General features: G+C 55.9%; 1 protein-coding gene across 1 annotated transcript; it reads right to left on the reverse strand.

Moving 5' to 3' along the window:
- Window positions 1–221: 221 nt before the first annotated feature.
- ZNF574 (zinc finger protein 574) lies at window positions 222–6,799 on the reverse strand. The gene is made up of 2 exons (XM_031963254.1): window positions 6,564–6,799; window positions 222–3,203 (listed from the first exon to the last, which is right to left on the reverse strand). The coding sequence occupies exon 2, from the start codon at window positions 3,189–3,191 to the stop codon at window positions 522–524; it is 2,670 nt and encodes an 889-aa protein (XP_031819114.1). The 5' UTR covers window positions 3,192–3,203; window positions 6,564–6,799; the 3' UTR covers window positions 222–521.
- Between the last annotated feature and the right edge of the window lie 6,078 nt (window positions 6,800–12,877).

Genomic DNA, 12,877 nt, shown 5'->3' on the forward strand with positions numbered 1-12,877 from the left:
GTCCAGCTGGCCAAGTCCGATGCACGGACAACTTCTGGGGAGGAGGCTGCGGTCACCGTGGGAACCTGACTTTGGCCAGCCCTGTGGGGACCTCTAGTGGCCAACCCTGACCCTGCTTGCCAGGGCACCAACCACCTCCCTGTGTGAGGGGAGGGGGTGAACGGAGCCCCCGACCCAAGGGCCACCCCCCAGGTCCTCGGCCCACAGACAACATCCACACGTGTCCAACTCAGTCTTTATTGGCTGCCTTGGCCCAGGGCTGGGAACTGCTCTGAGAGCAGGGGACAGACGGGGAGAGCGGGGACCCCAGGACACAGGACTTAAACCGGGAAGAGAGAAAAATCCAGTTACTGAACTAACACCAAAGACAGGAGGGGGCGAGCGCAATATGTACAGAGGGGGAGGGACGGCCTCCGGCCCAAACCGGCTTCGAGGAACGGGCACCCCAGCAGACCCAGAGGCGAGGAGGACGTTGTAACCGACCCCGAGGGGAACAGGGATCCCAGCGCGAGACCCCCAGGTCACCCACTGATCTGCACCCCGTCGCCCTCCGCCAGCGGGTAGATCTCAATGGTTTCCACCAGGGGCAGCGCCTCGACCGCCGTCTCCACCACAGTGAGGGTGGCCGCCGCCTCGGCGGCTGCCTCTGCCAGCTGCTGGCGCACGGCCGCCTGGTGCTGCTGCTGGTGGGTCTTGCGGTGCTTCCAGAGGTTGGAGAAGGAGCGGTAGCTCTTGCCACAGTCGGGGCAGGCGTAGGGCCTCTCGCCTGTGTGGATGCGGCGGTGCTCGGCCAGGCGCATGGCGATGGTGAAGGCCTTGCCGCACACCTCGCAGGCAAAGGGCCGCTCCCCGGTGTGCAGGCGGCGGTGGTCTTTGAGGTGGGTGCTCTGGCGGAAGGCCTTGCCGCAGTCCGGGCACGGGTAGGGCCTCTCCCCCGTGTGGATGCGCCGATGCACCTGCAGGGACGTCTCTGTGCTGAAGAGCTTCTTACACTCGCTACATTCCAGGCCCCGTCGCCGGGCAGGGGCCGGCGGGGCCGGGGCGGGAGAGGCAGCGGGCAGGGCGGCGGGAGCCGGGGGGCGCGCGGCCCGAGAGGGTCTGGGGGTGGCCGCCTCCTTGGCCAGGACCTCCCCCGGACCGGCTGCCGCGTGGGCGGCTTCGTGAGCCTGGAGCCTGGCTGCGGAGCCCACCTTTTTGCCACAGGTGGCGCACTCAAAGCGGCGGGGGGCCTGGGCCTGGGCGGCGGCACAGCGGTGCTCGCAGAGGCGCAGGGACGAGGGGAAGGCGGCCCCGCAGGCCGTGCAGCGGTGAGGCTGGCGCCCGGCGTGGACCACCAGCTGGTGCACCTCGAGCAGGCGGCGCAGGAGGAAGGAGCGCGGGCAGTCGCGGCACTTGTACGGGTACTCGCCCGTGTGGTGGTAGCGGTGCATCAGCAGGCGGTAGGGCCGGTGAAAGCGCACGCCGCACTCCTGGCAGCGGTAGGGGAAGTGCTGGGCGTGCACCAGGCGGTGCTGGCGCAGCGTGGAACTCTGCGTGAAGGCCTTGCCGCAGTCGCCGCAGCGGTAGGGCCGCTCCCCGGTGTGCGTGAGCCTGTGCCGCGCCAGGTTGGCGGGCGAGTTGAAGGGCTTGGCGCAGTCGGGGCAGGGGAAGGGCCGCTCGCCCGTGTGGGTGCGCAGGTGGTTCCGCACGTGGGACTTCTTCTTGAACATCTTGCCACAGACGCCGCACTTGTGCCGCCGCTCCAGCCGGTGCACGAAGCGCTGGTGGCGGGCCAGCTGCAGGGCCTTGCTGAACTCGCGGCTGCAGAGAAGGCAGCGGTGGGGGCCGGACCCCGAGGGGAGGCTGCTGGGAGGGCCCGCGGGGGCGCTGGCGGGGGCCGTGGCCCCCGGGGCTGCTCCTGCCTCCGTGGACGCAGGCTCAGGATCCTCGGAGGCGGCGGCGGCGGGCGCAGGGGCGGAGATGGGGACGCCCCCCGTGCCGTGAGTGCGCCGGTGATAAAGGAACTTGGTGAGGTTGACAAAGGTCTTGCCGCAGGGGCACGAGTGCAGTGGGTTGGGGGTGTGGGTGCGCCGGTGCGCTAGGAGGAGGGCCTCGGTGCCAAAGGCCAGGCCGCAGTCCACACAGAGGAAGTGGGACTCGCCGCTGTGCTCGCCCAGGTGCTGGTCCAGGCTGGGGGGGCTGGGGAAGGCGCGGCTACAGAGGGGGCACTTGAAGAGCCCCTCGCGGTGGCTGCGCAGGTGCTGCTGCAGCTGATGGGGGGAGAGGAAGAGCTGGTCGCAGGTGGGGCAGAAGAGCTCGGGGGAGGCCACGGCGGGGGAGTCTCCGCCTGCACGGCGCAGCAGCCTGCGACCCCCCCTGCGCTCCCGCCCGCTCCCGCCACCTGCGCTCTCACTGCCGTTGCGGAGCTCGTAGCTGTGATCAGAGGTCGGGGGCAAGTCGGGGGCTCCGGTGGTCTCAGGGCCGGGGGCCAAAGGACCAAAGTGGGTGGCCTGGTGCTCCAGGAAGTCTCCGGGCAGGTGAAAGAGCTGGGAGCACTCAGAGCACTTGTACAGGAGCAGCTCGACCTCGGCCACCACCTCCCCGGCCCCCGCGGGGCCCGCGGCCTCGCCCGCCTCCTCTGACTTGCGGTAGGAGTGCTCCAGGGCCACCTGGGCTTGGCCCAGCTGGGGCCCCACAGCTGGGGGGGGCGAAGGCTGGGGAGGGGAGGCGGCGGCGGCCGCCACGGCAGCCACGGCCCGCAGGTGCGTCTGGCGATGGCTCAGCCACAGCTCCTGCCTGGCAAAGAGCGCCTTGCAGTCCACACACTCATAGTGAATGGTGCTGGCGGAGATGGCGGGGGGCGGCTTGGCGGGGGGCGTCTCGGGCGGGGCCGGCTCCTGGGTGGTCAGCAGCTTGAGGTGCATCTCCTGGTGCTCCAGGAGCTGGCCCGGGGATAGCAGGAGCTGCCCGCATTCCAGGCACTGGTACTGGCTCTCCTGCACCAGGGTCTGGTAGAGGCCGGAGCCGCTGGGAGCCTCAGCGGCCACAGAGACGCCAGGGTCGGCCACGCCCACCACCTCGAAGTGCTGCTGAGGGAGGTGTGAGTTCTGGTGCAGGAGCACGTCCTCCAGGGAGCCAAAGAGCTGGTTGCACTCGGAGCAGACGTAGCGATGTTCGATGTAGAGCACCGTCTCCTCCGACTCCTCCGTCATGGTGGCGGGGCCCTGGGACGGGAAGGGGAGAGAGACAAGAAAATCCCCCACAGGGAAAGGAGAGGATCAGGAGAGGGGGCGGGAGGCCAGTGAAACCGGGGAGGGGAGCTGGGATGGCTGGGGCTTTCCCCTTTGACCTCAGTGCTCCTCCCCTCCGACACCCTCCCCTCTCTAGGGCTCCAGGTACCCTAACCCTCTGCTCCTACACCCCCGGTCCCTTGTCCCATCTCACTTTCACCCAGCACTCCCGCCCACCCTGACCTCTAGATCCCTTTCTCTCTAGGGCACCCCTGCCTCTTTGCCCTAGTCCAGCCTTCCAAGATGACCTCTTGGCCACCCTCTCAGGCTCCTGCCCCCCCAAATCTAGATGTCAAACCCTAACACCCTGTCTTTACATTCCAGCCTCCCCTCCATCGACCCCACTTATTTCACACCTACAATTTCCAAGGCCCTGCTTGGCCCTGGGATACCAGTGAATGACCAAGGTCCTGTCCTCAGGGAGTTTCTATGCCATCGGGAGAGACATTACTTGGGATGCAGCTCGTTCAAAGGCCCCGAGATGGAGAAGGTGAAGGAGAGGCAAAGCCCAGTGGAAACTTGAGGGGGAAAAGGGCAAGGCCTTCCAGAGAAATGGTCTTTTAATCTGCCTGGAAAGGCCAGTGTTGTGAATGAAGGTGGCTGGAAAGGCTGCAGAAGCCCTTAAATATGGCAGGCTGAGCAATTTCTAGCTTTTCCTCCAGAGCTAGACTTGAGCATCAGAGAGAGATTTTATCAACTGTGAGAAGAAGGGACAGGAAAGGGGAAAACTAAAATAGCCAGCCTTTCTATAATGGTTTAGGCTGGCAAAGCACTTTTACAGATTGTTGCATCTGGTCCTTAGCAAGCTTATCTATTATCCCCATTTTACAGATGTGGAAACTGAAGCTGGAAGAAGGCGATGGAGTATCTGTGGGGGATTGGAACTCAGGCCTTCCTGACTCCAAGCCCACAGGGCTCCCTCGAGGCAGACAACCTGAGGTCAGTTTGTGGGTTTTTAGAACAATCTAAATAAGAGGTAATGAAGCCTGAATGAGGGAAAGAGGGTGAGGGAGCAAGGGATGGGGCTCACAACCGCCTGGATCTGAAGGGGGGTCACAGATACTGCAGCCAGAAGGGGGATGCAAGGCAGAGGCGCGAGGAGCTGTGTGTGTGCAACTGGAGGCCGGCAAGACAGACCTGGGGGGATAAAGACCACCAAGGGAGAGAGTACAGGCCCCCGGGACAGAGAGGGCCGGGGAGAAGCGCCTCAGCCAAGAAGAGAGAGGAAGAGGAGCAATCAGCTCAACAAACAGCAAGGAGAGTAAGGGCTAAGGCAAGGCTGCGCGTGGCCAGGCCGGGCACTTGTGGGAGGGCAGCTCCACGAGCCTGGCAGGGGCGGAGGCTCCACCACAAAGGACTGGGAGCAAGCGGAGGCAAAAGATACATGCTTCCCATTTTAGGAACTTAGCAATGAATGAGAGGAGATAGAGGGTAACAGGGAGCTCTTAAGGAATTTTAGGCCACTTTTGGCCTGGAATGATGAAGATCTGAGTTCAAATTCAGCCTCAAGACACAAACTGGGTAATCCTGGGTAAGGCTTAAACTTAACCCTGCTTGCCTCAATTTTCCCTACAGTACAACGGCAGCCCCCGCCCCAGGACTGCTGTGAGGATCAAATGGGATAATTTTATGAAGTGCTCAGCACGGGGCCTGGCAGAGGCTACATATCTGCCTATTTTCCTCCCTGCCCCATCTGGGGGCATAGGTAAGGTAGGTTTGTAGATGAAAGAGATGTGCCGGGGGAGGGGGCAGGCGAGGGGGGGAACCGCTGGCACAAGCCGGGGAGTTCACCTCGAGGAGGGGAAAGGTGACCCCTCCTGCCATGGCCCAGCAAAGGTTGGGATCAGAGGGTCAACCAGAGGGCCGATGCCTGAGACCATGACAAGTCTCCTGGAAATGGGGAGCCCACCTCCGGCCTTGGTCTTCCCAGCAGAGGCAAAGGTGGAAGGGAAAGGGCCGGGGACAGGCCGGGGGGCGCAGGGGCCAGAGCTTGGAGGCAGCGAGGCTCCCTCCCCAGTCCAAAGCCGGCCTCAGACACTGCCTAGCGGGTGACCCTGGGCAAAGCTCTTCCCCCCGTTTGCCTCCGTTTCCTCATCTGTAAAATGAGCTGGAGAAGGAAATGGTCACCCCCTGTCTGTCTGGCCAAAAAAGCCCACAGGGAGACAAGGAGTGGGGACCAGCTGAAAGTGATGGGTGAGGGGAGTAGGCCAGTAGTCCCTCTCCCCAGGAATGCTCGAGCGAGGAGGGGGGGAGGTCAGACAGGAACGGGCCTAGAACAGCGGGGAGGGGGGCCCAGACGGGAGCGGGCCTAGAACAGCGGGGGGAGGGGGGGAGGGGGCCCTAGACAGGAGCGGGCCTAGAACAGCGGGGGGAGGGGGCCCCAGAAGGAACGGGCCAGAACAGCAGGAGGAGGGGGCCCAGACGGGAGCGGCCAGAACAGCGGGGAGGGGGCCTGACAGGAGCGGGCCTAGAACAGCGGGGAGGGGGCCCTAGACAGGAGCGGGCCTAGAACAGCGGGGGGGGGGGGCCCCAGAAGGGAACGGGCCTAGAACAGCAGGAGGAGGGGGGGCCCAGACGGGAGCGGGCCTAGAACAGCGGGGGAGGGGGGGAGGGGGGGCCCTAGACAGGAGCGGGCCTAGAACAGCGGGGGGGGGGGGGCCCCAGAAGGGAGCGGGCCTAGAACAGCGGGGGGAGGGGCTCCAGACTGGAGAGGGGTCTAGAATGGCTGGGGGTTCCAGACTGGGGGTCTAGCTCTGGGGTTCCAGACTCGGGGCCCAGAATGGCTGGGAGGGGGGACTTCAGACTGGGGGCCAGGCGGCGCTGGGGAGAGGTCGGCCGGGGGAGGGAGTCTAAGGACTAGCAGGGGGGTTTGGGGGGCGGACTGTTGGCTTGACCCCTCAGCCCGGGGTGTGGTACACAGCTCAGGCCTCCTGCTCCCTGGGGCTCGGGCAGGGCGTCTCTTGACCCTGGGGCTAGGTAGGGCTCTCTGGGGTCAGCCAGGTGGATGGGGGAGGGGCGTGGAGCCGCGTGCGGGGGTTCCCCCACACCCCCCGGCTCCAGGGCGCCCCCTCCTCGAATCCTCTCCCCCAACCCCAGCCGGGTACCGCGCACGCTGGGGGTGACCTGCCTTCCGCCGAGGGTCTGCGCACGCACGCAGACCCGGGGTCCAGCGGCCGCCTGCCGGCGCGGCGCCTTGCGCAGGCGGAATGGTGCGTGGCGCGCGGCGTGGGGGAGGGGGGGGGAGGGGGGGGGGGGAAGGGCCCCGGCCCAGGGCGCCTCGCGCCTAGCACTTACCGGGCCCGCGCACGCGCCCTGCCCGTCCTCCGCCTCCTTCGGGCCCGCGGGTTCACTCGCTCGCTCCGTCCTCGGGCCGGGCCGGGCCGCGTCGGCCGTCCGCTCACGCGACCCCCGCAGCGACCTCGCTCTCGATCTCCTTCTTCGTCTCGGCCTTCCTCTCTCTCCGTCTCCCTCTCTCTTCCTTCGCTCTCCGCCTCGCTCTGGCCGCCAGTCGCCCTCAGCAACGCCCCGCCCCTCTCCGCCGCTCCGGCGGCCCCCTCCCCACCTCGGCCGTGCGTCCGGCGAGCTGGCGGGCGGGCGGGCGGGAAGACCAATAAGCTGCCCGCGAGGCCGGGGTCGAGGCCAATGGCGGCTCGCGGAACGGAGGTGCCCGCCCTCTTTTCCCGCCCCTCTGCAGACAGCGGCCAATCCGCACGCGACGTTTCTTCGTCGGCCCGCCTCGACGCTCGCGCCGTCGTCACGCCCCTCACGTGGCTTCTCAGAGCCACGCCCCCTACGTCAAGGACTGGTTGGGGCGGAGAGCGAGTTAGAAGTGACGTCAGTCGAAGTCGGAATGAGGCTGCGGGCGCCATCTTGTGGGACTTGGGGGTTGAGTGAAGGAGAGGAGGGGGAGGGAAGAGGCGATTAGAGGCCGGGGCGAGGACCGACACTGAATAATAGTCTTTCCGTGTAAGGCTCTTGCAGGTTTACAGAGTGTCTCCTGGTGACACCCCGAGGAGAGGAACTGGGGGAGAGTGAGGCTGTTTTCCCCGCTTTACAGAAAAGGCCACTGAGGCTCAGAATCGGAGGGGTGCGCCCTCGCTTCCGGCGCCGGGGCCTCGACGCCAACCCGCCGCGCGATGACATCACCAAGCATGAATCGCCCCCAACAGCTCTTTGCACGCTCTAGCCCAGGTCTCAGCTCCCTGAGCATTAGGGCGTTCTCGCGAGAGAACCGCCCCTGCCCGCGAGGAGCCTGGTTCTCCGAGGAGGAGGCCCGTGATGCTTAGAAGCATTAACAACACGTGCATTAGTGTTCCTTCTGCTCTAGGCCTCTGTGACCCCCAGAACTGCCCGCGTCAGGGAGCTTGCCTCGGAAGCTGGCGGACAGGCTGCAGAGGCATTTGTAGGCGTCCGCGCCCGGACGCGCCGAGCGAAGCCAGGGGCTGCTCTGTGGGGGAGGCTGCGCCCGGAAGCTGCCGGTCCCTGGTCCCTGGGGCGCCGCCGTGAAGCCGACGGTGCCACGTGTTTGTTTCCGAGCTGAAAACACGTGACCCCGGCCGGGAGCTGGGTGCTGAGAACTTGTTTTCTGGGTCTTCCGCGGGACTCTGGGGCGCGAGAAGCGAGCCTGCGGTCCCGAGGGGGGGAGAACGGGGGCTCGGAGAGAAGGAGCCAAAGCGAAACAGGAGGGACCGATGAGAGGGGGCTGAAGGGCTAGAGAAAGGGGGGCCCAGCGGCGGGTGAGGGGAAGAAGGGGAGAGGATGGGGGGGCCCACTGCGGGAGGGGGGCAAAGGAGGGCGGCGAGGTGAGGAGCAGACTCGGGGAGCATCTGGGCCGAGCCCCTCGAGGAGTTTTGTGAAGAAAAGGAGGCAGAGGGAGGCTGGCTGTAGGGCCCCTAGCACGCTAGTGGCGAAGCTGAGCATAGACCCCTTAGCTTCCAGGCTCAGTTGGGGCGCTCCCTTCTCCGAGAAAACTTCCCCGAGCTTGCTGGGCGCGTTCTCCCCTTCTTTAAAGCTGTAGGAAGTTAAGGGCCATCCCCCACCCCAGCCATTCACGCAGAGTAGGAAACAAAGAATAAACGAGGTAGGAATGAGTTCTTAGTTAACTTGCAGACTGATGTGCTTTGGGCATTGGTTCAAAAGCATGTAGAGAATGCAGTTAGACGCAAGAAGCGAACACACTTCCGCACCTACAAGTAGAAATATCAGTTAGCCCAAGATAAAGCTCTCTGTTGGTGGAAGATCAATTCACCTAACAGATTTTAGGAAAGGAGAGGATGAAGTCCTGAGTAAGGAGGCGGAACTGGCAGAAAAAGACTGAAGTATTCATGGAATTTTTCCCTGAAGCAACTAGAGAAGGGGACTGATGGAGATCGATTTCACCCTGTGTAGAGGTCATCTAGTCAGAAATCCCAGTTACGTCAAGCCCCCAACCTATGTGTGGCCCGTGGCCATGGCATTCTGCCTCGTGGGGTCTTTTCCTTCACCCCTTCCCCATGCCACACGGTATCTCTGCTCTCATCCTCCATCAAACCTCTCTTCTTACTCCTTCTTGCAGCTGATTAATTCTTTTAGGGCGCTAGATTCTATTTAGGATTTGGCCTGCCAATTACGGGCATTCTCCAACCTCATGAGGTGTTCCCTTTCTCTTGGTTAATTGTGGGTTCCTCTAGGGAACTTGTCTTTTTCATCATTAATTGCCAAAACCCCTTTCCTTGCTCTCCCAACTCTATTTCGTATTTGCCACTCCTGGTGTCTATTGTTCTCTTCATTTTGTCTGTGATCTTTTCTCCTAAATAAACCTAAGTATTGCCAAAGAGTATGATCATTGTGAGTTCTTCACAAGTGAACCCTAATATTTGGTGCCTAAATCACATCAAGAGGATTTCTCCGTCTCTCTTTGTCTCATCAAGAGGATCTCTCTGTCTCTCTCTCTTTGTCTCGGTCTCTCTTTCTCTCCCATCCTTCTCTCTCTTTCTCTCTCCCTCTTGTCCTCACAATAACTTTGTTGTTGAAAACCCTAAACAAGTAGGAGGCAACACATGCAGTTGGGACCAGAAAGAGGATAAGCATGGATGGATGCAGAAAGAAGAAAAGAGCTTCAAGGATCATGACTCTTTGCACCAGAGAAGAATTCTGGCTTTGAAATCAAGAAAGATTGGTAATGATAATTTTGTTTTAAATAATTAGCACTTATAGAATGCCCACTCTGTGCCGGACAGTGTACTGATAAGCATGTTGCAAATATCATCTCATTTGATCCAGGCCACAGAGTACAAGGAGTTGTGTTACCTTTTTGTCACAAGTCAGGAGCCCATTTTATCCACTGTTATGTGTGTATCTGTAGAAGAATGTGCCCCACACTTTTAGGAGTAAATTTTCGTAAATACTTTTAATAAAAAACAAATTGAGATTACTGATTGCCAATAGGAAGCATGCTGGTAGGGGCTCATTAAAAATAAATCTAGAAACCCAGTCTTTTACTATTAATCCTCAGAACTCTGAGAGAATAATAGTTGGGAGAGTAGTCCAGTGAGGGTGCTACATATATGGTCCTACACAGATAGATAGATAGATAGATAGTATTTCCTTAGGGGATTATAAGCTCCTTGAGGTTAAGATCTATTTTTCAGTGTTTCCATCTTGTACATCTCTCAAATACTTAGGTCATTTCTTTAATACATGTTTGTTGACTTGAATGGACCTTGCAATATCCTGCTCCTCTAGGAAATTCAGTTTCCTTCTCTGTACAACAAAAGATGATCTCTAATACCCTTTGCTACTTTATATGTTTAATTTGTCTTGAGGCTTTTCAATCTCTTCCTATGCTTCAGGGACCTGGATCTTGGTTGGACCTCTCGGGGACCTCAGGAGGATAGAAATTTACAGTTTCAGACCTGATGGTCTCTCTTGTTTCTCTATTGCTCTTTAATAGAAACAGACCCCCAAAGAGAGGGAAGTGGGGGAAGGGACAGGTGTATCTTACTCTTCCCAAGCCAGTCGATTTTTTCTTTCTTGTTTGTCTCTCTGTGCCATGTAGAGACGGGGAGAGAACCATCTAATATTAGGACTTTAATGAACCAAAATAGAGTTCTACTCTAACTCCATTAATTTTTGGATGAGGTAGTTGAGGCCCAGAGAGAAGAGATCTGTTACCTCAGGAGAATACACCACGATCAAGTAGGATTTATACCCAGGAATTCAGGGCTGGTTCAATATGAGGAAAACTATCAATATAATTGGCCGTATTAATAACCAAATTAACAAAAACCATATGATCATCTCAATAGATGCAGAAAAAGCATTTGATAAAATCTAACATCCATTCCTATTAAAAACACTTGAGAGTATAGGAATAAATGGACTTTTCCTTAAATAATCAGTAGCATCTATTTAAAACCAGCAGTAAGCATCAAATATAATGAGGACAAACTGCAACCATTCCCAGTAAGATCAGGAGTGAAACTCCTGGTTGCCCACTATCACCGTTACTATTTAATATTGTATTAGAAATGCTAGCTTTGGCAATAAGAGCTGAGCAAGAGATTAAAGGAATGAGAATAGGCAATGAGGAAACCAAATTATCACTCTTTGCTGATGATATGATGGTATACTCAGAGAACTCCAGAGATTTTACTAAAAAGTTATTAGAAATAATCCACAACTTTAGCAAAGTTGCTAGTTATAAAATAAACCCACATAAGTCATCAGTATTCTTATACATCACTAACAAAATCCAGCAGTCAGAGTTACAAAGAGAAATTCCATTTAAAGTAACTACTGATAATATAAAATATTTAAGAATCTATCTGCCAAGGGAAAATCAGAAACCTTATGAGCAAAACTACAAAACACTTTCCACACAAATTAAGTCTGATCTAACCAACTGGAAAAATATTAAATGCTCTTGGATTGGGCGAGCAATATAATAAAGATGACAATATTACCTAAACTCATCTATTTGTTTAGCACTATACCAATCAGACTTCCCAAAAACTATTTTGATGACCTAGAAAAAATAACAACAAAGTTCATATGGAAAAACAAAAGGTCAAGAATTTCAAGGGAATGAAAAAAAATCAAATGAAGGTGGCCTAGTTGTACCAGATCTAAAATTATATTATAAAAGCAGCGGTTATTAAAACCATCTGGTATTGGCTAAGAAATAGACTAGTTGATCAATGGAATAGGTTAGGTTCAAAGGACAAAACAGCCAATAACTTTAATTATCTAGTGTTTGACAAACCCAAAGACTCCAGTTTTTGGGATAAGAATGCATTATTTGACAAATATTGCTGGGAAAATTGGAAATTAGTATGGCAGAAACTAGGCATTGACCCACACTTAACACCATACACCAAGATAAGGTTAAAATGGGTTCATGATCTAGGCATAAAGAATGAGATCATAAATAAATTGGAAGAGCATAAGATAGTTTACCTCTCAGACCTGTGGAAGAAGAAGGAATTTATGACCAAAGAAGAACTAGAAATCACTATTGACTACAAAATAGAAAATTTTAATTATATCAAATTGAAAAGTTTTTATACAAACAAAACGAATGCAGTCAAGATTAGAAGGGAAACAATAAACTGGGAAAACATTTTTACAATCAAAGGTTCTGATAAAGGACTCATTTCCAAAATATATAGAGAATTGACTCCAATTTATAAGAAATCAAGCCATTCTCCAATTGATAAATGGTCAAAGGATATGAACAGACAATTTTCAGAATGAAATTGAAATCATTACCACTCATATGAAAGAGTGTTCCAAATCATTATTAATCAGAGAAATGCAAATTAAGACAACTCTGAGATACCACTATACACCTGTCAGATTGGCCAGAATGACAGGGAAAGATAATGCAGAATGTTGGAGGGGATGTGGGAAAACAGGGACACTGATGATGCATTGTTGGTGGAATTGTAAACACATCCAGCCATTCTGGAGAGCAATTTGGAACTATGTTCAAAAAGTTATCAAACTGTGCATACCCTTTGATCCAGCAGTGTTTCTACTGGGCTTATACCCCAAAGAGATACTAAAGAAGGGAAAGGGACCTGTATGTGCCAAAATGTTTGTGGCAGCCCTGTTTGTAGAGGCTAGAAGCTGGAAAATGAATGGATGCCCATCAGTTGGAGAATGGTTGAGTAAATTGTGGTCTATGAATGTTATGGAATATTATTGTTCTGTAAGAAACGACCAACAAGATGAATACAGAGAGGATTGGCGAGACTTAAATGAACTGATACTGAGTGAAATGAGCAGAACCAGGAGATCATTATATACTTCAACAACGATACTGTATGAGGATGTATTCTGATGGAAGTGGATTTCTTCCACAAAGAGAAGATCTGACTTGGTTTCAATTGATCAAGGATGGACAGAAGCAGCTACACCCAAAGAAAGAACACTAGGAAATGAATGTAAACTGCTTGCATTTTTGTTCTTCTTCCCGGGTTATTTATACCTTCTAAATCCAATTCTCCCTGAGCAACAAGAGAACTGTTCGGTTCTGCGCACATATATTGTATCCAAGATCTACTGTAACCTATTTAACATGTATAGGACTGCTTGCCATCTGGGGGAGGGGGTAGAGGGAGGGAGGG

Source organism: Sarcophilus harrisii, chromosome 3, assembly GCF_902635505.1.
Source record: "Sarcophilus harrisii chromosome 3, mSarHar1.11, whole genome shotgun sequence".
NCBI classification, from domain to species: domain Eukaryota; kingdom Metazoa; phylum Chordata; class Mammalia; order Dasyuromorphia; family Dasyuridae; genus Sarcophilus; species Sarcophilus harrisii.